Source organism: Quercus lobata, chromosome 7 (genome assembly GCF_001633185.2).
Source record: "Quercus lobata isolate SW786 chromosome 7, ValleyOak3.0 Primary Assembly, whole genome shotgun sequence".
NCBI lineage: Eukaryota > Viridiplantae > Streptophyta > Magnoliopsida > Fagales > Fagaceae > Quercus > Quercus lobata.
In genome coordinates this window covers 35,940,888-35,953,276 of record NC_044910.1, presented here as the reverse complement: position 1 = coordinate 35,953,276, position 12,389 = coordinate 35,940,888, and the positions used below count along the sequence as shown (strand labels likewise).

The following is a 12,389-nucleotide window of genomic DNA, read 5'->3' as shown; positions in this document are numbered from 1 at the left end:
TGTATAGGCTCGTTTGAGCCCCTCTTTGTACGTTGTAATAATTTTTCGTATTAATAAAAATTGCTATTATTTTATCTCGCATGTTTTGTCTCTATGCCTTTTTTTTTTTTAATTTACAAACGCTACTCGGCACAATAATATGACATCCAAATAAATGACGACTAAGACCAAAATACTTGATAATAAAAAGATGTTGCCATAACTTTAACAGAAACGCTTGGCACAATAAGGCCGATTAGTGAAAAGTAATACTTACCCCATACTAGCCGAGGAGTAAAACGAAGGTTTGATGCCATGTGAGGAATAACCATTTGAAGATATATCACCCACCAAATAAGCAACCTTCTTATACGACTAAATACTGGGGCGTTTTATCACCTTCCACACAACTTTATTGGTCTTAACCTTTTTATGGTGTTTAAGCCGTGGATGAAGTGACCTGACATTTTTATCAAGTAACCCATCTTACAAAATTCAAACCTTTCCTTGTCCAAGTATTTGGTTTCCCCATTGGCCTGGATCCGAGGACCACACAAGGCCTTGGTTCTGTCCAAAACTTGTGATTTTTCCTTTTTTGTACTTGGTTTCCCCATAGGCTTGAGTCCGAGGACCATGCAATGCCTTGGTTCTGTCCAAAACTTGTGATTTTTTCTTTCTTGTACTTGGTTTCCCCATAGGCTTGAGTCCGAGGACCATGCAATGCCTTGGTTCTATCCAAAACTTGTGATTTTTTCTTTTTTATACTTGGTTTCCCCATAGGCTTGAGTCCGAGGACCATGCAATGCCTTGGTTCTGTCCAAAACTTGTGATTTTTTCTTTTTTGTACTTGGTTTCCCCATAGGCTTGAGTCCGAGGACCATGCAATGCCTTGGTTCTGTCCCTGGGCCCATATGCTGAACCGGCCTGGGCCGCGAATTTACTGGCCCACAAATTAAGAGGTATTTCCATAGTCTTTGATCACGCGGTACTTTTTGGCATCCCAGTGTTCGAGGTGCGCCTTCTCGAGACTCTTTTAACCTCAGGGTTGCAGACGACGTTGGAAATCGAGTCAGAGACGTTTTGTCTGTAGCGTTCCTTGGGACGCTGCGTGAATTAAATGCCACCGGTTTACTTCTGGGTATAAATGGGATAGAGGATCACTTCCCTTGCACATGACCTCTCCTGTTCCCTTCAGAACCATATTTCTTCCATATCCGTGATCTCTCTTTCTAGTGCCACCGCCTCAAAGCAAGATGTTTGAGGCGCGGATGGGGATGAAAGGTCTCCGCACGCTCCAAAGGCACCGAATCCTCAAGGTGATATGGTACGGACAAGGATGGCACAGATTCAAGCCAGTCCTCCGTCTTGACAGGAGGAAGATGGTATTCCTCTTTCTTTTAGTCAAAATCCGAAGCAGGTTCTGGTCATACCAGATTTTTGGTAGGTTAGAAAAAGGAATTTCCGCGATCAGCGCCGTCTGCCCTGTGGCAGGCAAATTTTTGCGGGGGCTCCCCATCTTCCGGCTCCCTGCACCCTTTCTGTAGATGGTGTTAGCCTGAGGTCAGGTTCCCTGCACCTTTTCTCCACCGGTGCAGGCCCCGAGTCGGGTTCTTTTGCTGCCTGAGTTATGGGCGTGCAAAGGCATTGAGGAGGAATAAGGTCTCGAGGCAGTAGCCAACTTCTCCTCTGTGCTACCTCCTCGGCTTTATCTTTACTCTCTTGTATTTTTCGTTACATACGTAGTTAGCTTCAGTGTAGGCTTTGTTTCAGCTTTTCATTGTACACTGTACTGTTCCTTTGTCTTAATAAAATATGTGTCTATCTCTCTATACATATCTTTCTTCTCCGTAACAACTACTTTATGCATGAATATTAAATATAAGCTTGTCCTTGATGATACTCCGGGCAGAAAAATGCTTTAACACAGATTCCTATTGGTTTAAACTCACAAGTATTATCAAGTATAACAATGGTAATCCTCAGTAAATTAAACTCTTAGAACTAACCGGGATAACTGCTGAGTGCTGCGCGATGCACGCTAGACCAGTGTCCAAAACTTAGCTTTCCTCCTCCAAGTAGTTGGTTTCCCCATAGGCTTAAGTCCGAGGACTTTACAATGCCCTGGTTCTGTCCAAAACCTAGTTTTCCATCATCCAAGTAGTTGGTTTCCCCATAGGCTTGAGTCCGTGGACCATACAATGCCTTGGTTCTGTCCAAAACCTAGTTTTCCTCATCCAAGTAGTTGGTTTCCCCATAGGCTTGAGTCCGTGGACCATACAATGCCCTGGTTCTGTCCAAAACCTAGTTTTCCATCATCCAAGTAGTTGGTTTCCCCATAGGTTTGAGTCCGTGGACCATACAATGCCCTGGTTCTGTCCAAAACCTAGTTTTCCATCATCCAAGTAGTTGGTTTCCCCACTTGAGTCCCAATGCCTTGGTTCTGTCCAAAACCTAGTTTTCCTCATCCAAGTAGTTGGTTTCCCCATAGGCTTGAGTCCGTGGACCATACAATGCCCTGGTTCTGTCCAAAACCTAGTTTTCCATCATCCAAGTAGTTGGTTTCCCCATAGGCTTGAGTCCGAGGACCATGCAATGCCTTGGTTCTGTCCAAAACCTAGTTTTCTCTTTGTGTGGGATCTTGGCTTTAGGGGAGTTAGCTCCTCAACCAAGCCCCTAGAGTTTATCCATACGATTAACGCTATCAAGTGCCTAGTTTGCTCTTTACGGGATACCTTGGCTTTAAGGGAGTTAGCTCCTCAGCCAAGCCCCTGGTCAAGAAACGCAGCCCCTAGCAGAACTTTATACTAGAACTCTATAACCAACGGTTAAAAATAACGAAGAAACTCTATCGACCCACATCCTATACCAACACACAAGCCCTCCCCACAGACGGCGCCAATTGTAAGGACGCGATTCGTGGCGGACCGTAACAGTGTCGGGTTCGCACGTAAAAAGGCCCCTAACAATATCATTTGTAGAGCGTGGGTTTGGAAGGCTAGGCCTTGATTGACAGGCGGCGGGTTTTCGCGTTGTTCGTACGAGTTTAAGTTTTCCTTCACCCCTGGAGTCTTTCTCCTGGAGGTGGGCTGGAAGGCTCTGGTTTTTGGCCATTTTTCCCAACCCCTCCCATAGATTACTTACTTTTCCTTTTATACTAGCTCGCGTCCACTGTCCTTCGTCCACGCGTAGGGTTAAACTTTTCAAGATTGATACTTGTCCTATCAGTCCATACTCAAAGTCGTTAGGGATGGTTGTAAAAGCCAAAGAACGCGGCTCTGTCAGGTTCAGAGCATTAAATGGCAGTAATAGCAGCTTTCCCAGGATATTTTAGATCTTTCCTCCAAGTTTCCGTCCTATACCTTCTTTACCCCTTTTCTAGGGGGGAACTTTGGGTCTGCCGAGGACTGAACTGTCCTCGGCGGTATCCATAGGCTATCTTGTCGAGCTTGGGTCATAGCCCTCCTCGGCTTGGGCCTTCGGATTCTCCCCGGGTAGATGGGCCTGACCCATAAATCATTTGGGCCCCACACTAATTATTGTTGCTAAGATTAAATCTTGGAAATCATCTATTGCTTCTAAATTCAATAAACATATTAATTATTATTGTTAAGTGAACTTTAATTGTTACTGCTTAGAATACTTTTATCTATTAGTTTAGGATAATGTATATCTTATATTAATAGTACAATGTAAACTAAGAACTTTCCATTAGTGTTCTCAAAAAAAAAAAAAAAACTTTCTATTAGTTTTATTTCAAATTTATTAAGATCTAAATGAGTTTTTTTTTCCTGAGGTTTAAGATGAACAATTTCTACTTTGTTGCTAGGCTTTTTCTATGTTTAAGCTTATTCAATTTGGCTTTAAAAAAATGATAAAATTTAGTTACAAAATTAGTTGTAACCTAAGGTTGCAATCTCAGTCAATATCTTTTTATTGGAGGTGAATTTTGATAAATCTACCATTAGATTATATCTTCCTTTTATATCCTCCATGCTTGCAAAATTTAAAAAAAATTAAAGATCAATAATTATGTTATCAATAAATTGTTTAAATTACAAATTTTTGTAGTTTAAAATTATGCATAAAATATAAGTTTATAGATAATATAGTAAATAATATTCGATTGAAACAAAATTTGACATGTGTATTAAAGGCGTAAAGAACATACAATTCGACGGTTAGATTTTCAAAATATACAGTAATATTTATTTTATTGAGTAAAGTTATACGCTTAGACTACAATCAATTTTGTAGTTAGACTTTGCCCTTTAAAATATTTAGAATCAGGATGCTCAAATTTTTATTTCTTAGGAGGGTCAAATCAGAGTGCAACTATTTTTTGAGCAAGCAATAAACTATTTGTGATGTGCAACCCAACAACTAAACAAGGCCTAAGGGCTCTATGGACTCTTATTAGGTCTAAAAGAAAAGCGCAGGGCACAGAAACAGAACCGCATAGTTTCTCCGCCTTAAACTATAGGCGTTGAACACACGCACACTTCTGGTGTGGCTGCTGGAGACACAGGTAACAGCAGTCTTAGAATTAAACCTTAATCTCCTCCGAAAGTGCAGGGGCAATCTCTAGCAAACCGGACCAGAGTGATCACTGATTTGACAGAGAAGTCAGAGCCATGGAAACAAGGACAGAGTATTTGCCAGAAGAAATACTCACAGACATTCTCTTGAGGCTACCAGTCAAGTCCTTGATGCGATTCAGGTTGGTATGCAAATCTTGGTTTACCTTGTTGAAAAATCCAAACTTTATTGCCACCCATCTCAATTACTCATCGGCCTATAATTGCAATCACCTACTTGTTCACACTCAAGCCGAAAACCATACCATCTCATTGCTATCAAACAAAACACTCAACGTTACACTCAAGATAGATAGTCCTAGAACTCCAAAAGTAGTAGAACGTGAAGTAATTGTTGGTTCATGTAATGGCTTAGTCTGTTTGTCCCGGGACTCAGAGATTGTCTTATGGAACCCTGCAACAAAAGAACACAAGGTTCTACCTACACCAAGCATTAGCACCGAGTGCAGGTCTATAGGATTTGGTTTTCATGTTGAGGATTACAAGGTTGTGAGGATGGTGAATTCTAATTACCTAGTTAGTGGTAAAATTACTCCCAAAGTTGAAGTGTACTCTACGAGTTCAGGTTCTTGGAGAGTGATAAATGCAATTATACCCTGTTATGTTGAACAGAGAAAGTGTTCGGTAGTCCTCAAAGGAGTGCCATATTGGTTGGGGTTTGGACCCATTTGTCCAAACACAATCTTTGTACCTCGAAGAGAGGTGCTTCGTGATGAGTTTGTCTTGTCCTTTGACATGGGCAATGAGGTTTTTCTACAGGTTGATGTGCCTGGTGCTAAAGATTATCACTATAAGTATAGCAAGAAACTTGGGGTATACAATGAATCTGTTGCTATAATGTATTATCCTTCTTATGAAAAAGATATCAGATTTATTGAACTTTGGGTGATGAAGGACCATGTTGTTGATGAGTGTTGGGTTCAAGTACTTAGAATTGGACCTTTCTCAACTCTTTGGACTCCATTGGGGTGTTGGGAAAATGGGGTGGTCATATTGCAGAATCATAAGGATGAGTTGTTACTATATGACCCCATTATTGGCAAAGCAGAGGCAGTTCCAACTAATGGAGCTCCAATGTTTTCTACCAGCATTGCAACTTACATGGAGAGCCTAGTTCCAGTGGATGGAGGAAACAAAGATCTGAAGGAGACTAAATTTGTGTGATGAGGTTAATTTGAATTTCAGACACTTTTATATTCAATTCTGTGATAGTTGTAAATGTTAGACTCAACCTAGCTTCTGAAAGCCTCTGGGAACCAATCTAATTCGTTGCTGAACTTTTTGGTGTGACCAATTCCACATTTGCATTAAGTAATAGCAGGATGCCAATATTGACTTAGAGGTCTTTAAGAGTTTAAGTCCATGGTGCTTAATTCGTCTCTCTTGACTCTTGTTACATGTTAATCATGCCTTAATATTGTGCTGTTTATGTGAGCCTATTATTAACATTTAAGAATTTGTTTCTTGTCATTTGATGCACTCTGCTTACCAAATCCTAATATCCTATCCCAATTGTAGTATGTTGTTTCAGTTAAATTGTTAAATGATACTTGGGAGAGAGAGTGAGAGAGCTTCAAAAGGATAAATTATTTTTGATTTCAAAAGGGGTAATTATACACATGCCATCATGAAAGCATAGAGAACAAGCAATCCCAAATGAGAGGAAAAGTTGAGTAAGACTAGAACATAGGCCTCATCTTTTTGTTTGCTTGACCTTTTTCATACATGAAGAAGAAAATACAAGAAAAAACCATGGTAGAAGGAAAACTGATAGAGGGAGATTTCCCACTGGGTAGAATAACTACATATATCAACCAGTCATTTTTCAGGTCTTTGCTTCAATGATGCATCACTTTGACTTGAACGGGATGGCCCTGATCACTATCTGATGGTACAAAGCAGCAAGTGCTGCCCCAATGAATGGTCCAACCCAGAATATCCACTGCACCAGAACACATATAAACAAGAAACTGTCAGAGAAATTCTGCAACAAATATGTTATTTAAGTGTTTTATCACTGGCTTCATCTCTTAATTCCTATCTTTTGAAAGTTCTGACATGATAACTTATTAATATGACATTTTTACCTTTTTTAGATTTTTGGGATTTTTCGCGAATTTCAATTCTCAAGTCTTAATCTCAAAATTTTGGGGTTGGCTATGGCTATGGATAAGACAAGTCAGGATTGGCCACATTCTTTTATAGTTTTACTAGTAATAAAAATGATGATAAAAAGCTTACATGGTCATCCCAAGCAAGGTCCTTGTTGTAAATGAGGGCTGCACCAAGACTCCTAGCTGGGTTGATACCAGTTCCTGTGATAGGAATGGTGGCCAAGTGAACCAGAAACACTGCAAACCCAATAGGCAGTGGTGCCAAGATCTGAACATAGAGTTCATTGTTAAAGTCATGAAACTTGCAATCATTAATTGTTTGAAAAAGAAACACACATTATGTTAAGATTTTGCTTACAGGAACATGGGAATCCCGGGCATTTCGCTTGGCATCAGTGGCAGAGAAGACAGTGTAGACAAGCACAAAGGTGCCAACAATCTCTGCTCCAAGGCCATCACCCTTGGTATATCCATGGCTGATGGTATTGGCTCCACCACCAAGCCTCTCGTACTGGTTTTTTTGGAAGCCCTTTACCACAGCAGCACCACAGATAGCTCCCAAGCATTGCATTATCATGTAAAACACAGCCCTGGTCAGCGAGAGCTTCCTTGCCAACAACAGCCCAAAAGTCACTGCTGGGTTAATATGACCCCCTGCACAACACCAGTTCCACAAACAAATTAGTCCTCACAAAACAAAGATTGTATTTTAAGCTTATTATATGGAGCTTGTATAGCTTTGTTTTCGTTTTACATGTGACATTAAGTGTCACAACCTAAGTGAACGCTAGTCACAAATACTCTTTACCTCAAAATGATTAGTCAAGCTACGAATGGAATTACTTGTAATAGTTTATGTAATCCAATTTAGTAAATACCTGACGTGAGACTTAACAGTTAACACATGCCCGCATAACACATACTTAACTAATTCAGTTCATAAAATCCAAGGTATCATTTTAAGTCTTGGGGTTACCTGAAATGCCAGCAGTACAATAGACAAGAGCAAAGATCATCCCACCAAAAGCCCAAGCTATGCCTTGAATACCCACAGTAGAACACTTACTAGGAGATTTGTTCACACCCATCACTGTTAAAACAGTGATGTAAAGGAACAAGAATGTGGCCACAAACTCTGCTATGCCTGCCCTGTAAAAGGACCATGATGATAACTCCCCAGGCTCAAAGATAGGAGCTGGAGGTGGCTCCTGATAGTCCTTGGTGTCTTGGCTTTGAGCTGCTGTTCCAATAGGCTGCCTCTCTCTGTACCTATTAGCTCCCAACCTCACATCTTCTTCCTTTCCTTCCATTTGGTTTCTCTAGTCTTAGAAAAGAACAATGCTTGTGCTCTTACTATCTCAATGTGGTATACTTTAGGCTTATTTCAAGCGCAGGTTATTGAGTGAGTCAATCAAAAGGCTGATGAAGTCAGGAGTAAGGAATGGGCTATTTGTAGCGTGACTTTGGGACAAAGGTTGGAAGGTCCCTGTTGAATTCATTTTGGTGTTTTATCACTAATTGTGAGAGAGAATAAACTGTGCATTGTCGTGACTTCCAACCGACCACTCACTCATTCAACTCAAAAACTTCAAAACACAACATTTTTCACAATTGTCAATAAAAATATATTATGATTGGTACATATTAAATATGGGTTTTGTATTATGATTGGTACATATTAAATATGGGGTCGAACATAAACTTAGGTGAAAGTAATATTGATTCAATAACAGTGAATTATATCAACTATTGTTATTGGAAAAAAAAGTTGGGTACCTAACATTACTATTTTGTTTCTTTACTTGTAATCATGGAGAGACATGGGTGCCCCTGTCCTTGTCTTTGTCTTTCTCATTTGTAACTATCACTTTGCTTTTATACTTTGCAAACATTCTTGACTTTGAATTAAAGTTTTGAAATTGGAATTGATGGCAAAAGGTAATTGGATGAACCACTTGAAGACTAGGAAGAGATAGGGGCACTAAAAGAGGGCACGCGAATGTACTCGAATGATGTTCTTAATTATTTCAAAGTTTGTAAAAACTAGTAGCATATACACATCAAAAAATTTTAAAATGCTATTCTTTACATTTTTCTCTGTGACATTATTTTACAAACGGGCAAAACTTAGACTCTTCTATTATTAATTTAATTGTTATTGAAAAAAAAATATTATTGTTTATGCTGTATACTTGTATAAATCAAAGCAGTCATGTATTTAGAAATTTGAATTATATTGAGGAATCTAAGGAATGGTACTTAAAGAAGAGTAACTAAGTTTTTAACCTTTAACTAACATCCAACAATGGACTAGTTTTTGTCATTTCCTGGAGTATAAATTTGACACATAAGGTGTTTGATGCTCTTAATTTGAATGTAATTTTCAGTTAGACACGTCAATTGAAGGATATTGATACAATTTGTTACATATAAACAAGGTGAGCATCCATCTTAAAACTTCTTAAATGTTTTTCTTTTTCTCTAGGCTAAATGTGATAATGTCAACTTCCTATTTTATGAAATCATGTTCCTGGAATCCTGGTTTAAGTTCATTTTCTTTATCAATAATTTATATATATATATATATATAATTTTCATTTTCATTTTTATTTATTTATTGTTAGAACTCATAGAGATAAGGTTGGTGGATTCTGACAGGAGCAGGAGTAGGCGAGTAGCTTCTTGAACTCATCATTTTATTATATTTTTCTGTTTCCATTCTTAGCACATGATTAATTAATAACCTATGATAAGCTATTAAATCATAGATTTCTTTAATATAACTTTTTTCTATGATCATCGTAATCATTCGAATTATCTGCACTATTATTTAGCATACCCATCTAGAAAATGAGCGACACAGTTTTAAATAATAATAAAATGTTGTGGCTGAAAACAAGAAGATCAAGTGATAAAACTTACAATCCAAGTAACTTTTTTTTAAAGAGAAAAACAGAAATAAAAGGAACAATAATATAACAGTGATTAACCTTTCAGCATAGTGCAACTTTTCCTATAAACTGTGCAATTTTACAACATTTATAGACCCCTAGGTGTGTGTTAATTCCTTGTATTAATAAAAGTTTAACCATTATACTGTGAGATTTGTGATTATTGATAATGATCATTGTCGTTGATATATAAAGTTTGGGTTTGGTCCCACAAAGAGAAACTAAGGGCTCATTACAATAATCACGAGCGCCTCCATGGGAACCGACTAAGGAATTTGAGCCACAGAAATGGTGGTGGCAAATGAGTCATGACGACAACCACAAGCTTAAAAGGACATATATATGTCAGGACGACCGACTTTTTGCCGTCCAGCTAGCTCTCAATGTTTCATGCACATGTGTTTTGTGAGCTTAATTTCTGAACTGCCTAACGGGTAGTCATATGGTTTTTGTCTTTTAATCTATAAGGATATAGATTTTTTTTTTTTTTTTTTTTTTTTTTTTTTTTTTTTTTTTTTTGAGAAATGGATACTTGCTGATATAAATTAAGTCAGGGATGAAGAATCATCCAATACAAAAGACATAATGTCTGGAGGAACACACTCCAACCAGATAAGAGAAGAAAAAAATTGTCTCGCTCGCTGGGCTAAGGCGTGTGCGACCACATTACCTTGCCGACGTACGTGAGCGAAAGATATACTCCTGAAAGAGTTTGATAGGTATGTAATATCCTGTATGAGATGCCCGCCTCGAGAGTTCTCCATACCGGTTTGCCTTAAGGAATTTACCACAGACTCAGAATCACCCTCACATATGAATTGATCAAACCCGGACTCAGCGGTAAAACTTACGGCACGCCTAGCAGCGAGGAGTTCAAGGATTTCCACAGATGGAGGTTTTACAATCTGCTCTGATAAGGCAGCTAACACCCGGCCCCCACTGTTGCGGATTACCACCCCAATACCGGCCATATCAGATTCCGTAAACATGGCACCGTCATAGTTAGTTTTTACTGAACCCGCACAAGGAGGTTGCCATCTGGTAGGAGAAGCACTGCGTTTGATGGAATGGTGGCTGATCCGCTCCCTGAACTCACTGAGGTAGTTTTTTGCATGCTCAGCGATATTGCAAATAGGCAAGGGATTATCACCGAGGCGAGCTTTGTTCCTTTGATACCAGATTGACCACGCCGTAACAGCAAATAGCGGAAGCAGAAGAGGTTTGGGACGGATTTTTTGAAGATGAATATATCATTTGTATCAAAATAGTATAACTATATCCTTTTTATATGTCGGATATGTAAAGTTTAATTTGTGTTTAATCTGAATTATGAACCGATTCGATATAAAAGTGTTACAGTTTTTAACGAGAGTTTCTCTGAAATTTAATCTATTGTAAATTCAATATGTGAGATATGAATACCACTACTTCAAATAGGGATTTGGTGGGTTGTTTTAGGAAAAAAAATTATACTGCCGTATTTTGTATATATTTCTTGAAAATAATAAAATCACTGCAACTATGTGGGCGTAAGCAAATTATCAAACCATGTAATTTCTTGTGTGTGTTATGTTCTTTTTATTTTTCGCATTTTTCTAAGAATTCGTAACTATTCCCAACATTATATTATTTCATTCTTAAAAAAAAAATCCTTTTATATTATAAAATGAGAGGGGCTAAGTCTTCTCCTAAAAAAGAAAATGAGAGGGGCTAAGTTGTTTGTTCTTCGTACTTTGGAGTCCCATAAGAAATCAAAATTTATGAAAATTGGGTAACGGTCATAGACACAAAAAGGTTCCAAAAGTTAGTCATCCATATTAGCTAGCTTACCGACAGATTGATTTGCTCCAAGATATATATATATATATATATATATATATATATATATATATATATATTTATATATATGTCTAAATCAACGTTCGAATTTTTAGAAAGCGACTTCATAAAATTCAAAATATACAAGGAAGACTAAACGGGCAGTGATATTTTTTTGGATCAATAAGAGTATAAGACCACTCCCACCAGCTTCTTCAAAACAATATGCATTTTTCACCACCAAAACAAACTTTATTTATTTTAAATACACACTCCTACAGAACCCTACATCCATTCTTTATTTTGCATTCCCCATACATTAAGATAATATACTCTCAACATATTAAAATTATAACAGCCTTTGAGAGAGAGAGAATAAAATGTGAGATTTCAATGTTTGCATAATGCTACAATAACATCTATTTTTAGATTTTAATGTTTGCAATTTTTAGCTGTAGTTATTCACAAGCCATTGCAAAGGTATCTAATCTGTGTTTTTTTGCTACAGATTTTACATTTTCCAATAGGAATGCTCTAAAGTATTTGTTTAGTTGTAACAATCATGGTAGTTTGATTCTAATAGAAAATGTTTTTTTTTTTTTAAATAAATAAACAGTACCATAAATGAACAAAGAAAAAACACACAAATAAGAGAGAGAAAATGAAGTTCTAACACAATGGGCACACTAACCATTGTTAGAGTTAGATACTTGTGTATTAAAATTTAAGTGTAAGCTTTCAAAATGAATATTTTCTACTTTTGGAAAATGAGTCATGATAGATATGACTTTGCCTCAAGTATAACAAAAGATTCATTTGGATTCTATTAAAGTCTGTAAAAAGGATCTGTTGGTGCAAACACAATAATAATGGAAATAACACAAAGAAAAATTGAGTAGTACTTCTAAATATTATCAATTTAAAGAGAAAAA

General features: G+C 37.6%; 2 protein-coding genes across 2 annotated transcripts; one reads left to right on the top strand and one right to left on the bottom strand.

The window, feature by feature from the left end:
• Nucleotides 1-4,361: 4,361 nt before the first annotated feature.
• On the top strand, nucleotides 4,362-6,027 carry LOC115952893 (putative F-box protein At3g24700). Its single transcript, XM_031070226.1, has one exon. The coding sequence runs from the start codon at nucleotides 4,611-4,613 to the stop codon at nucleotides 5,736-5,738; it is 1,128 nt and encodes a 375-aa protein (XP_030926086.1). The 5' UTR covers nucleotides 4,362-4,610; the 3' UTR covers nucleotides 5,739-6,027.
• A 115-nt stretch (nucleotides 6,028-6,142) lies between these two features.
• LOC115952894 (probable aquaporin PIP1-4) lies at nucleotides 6,143-8,286 on the bottom strand. The gene is made up of 4 exons (XM_031070227.1): nucleotides 7,665-8,286; nucleotides 7,047-7,342; nucleotides 6,816-6,956; nucleotides 6,143-6,516 (listed from the first exon to the last, which is right to left on the bottom strand). The coding sequence occupies exons 1-4, from the start codon at nucleotides 7,996-7,998 to the stop codon at nucleotides 6,424-6,426; spliced, it is 864 nt and encodes a 287-aa protein (XP_030926087.1). The 5' UTR covers nucleotides 7,999-8,286; the 3' UTR covers nucleotides 6,143-6,423.
• Nucleotides 8,287-12,389: the final 4,103 nt, after the last annotated feature.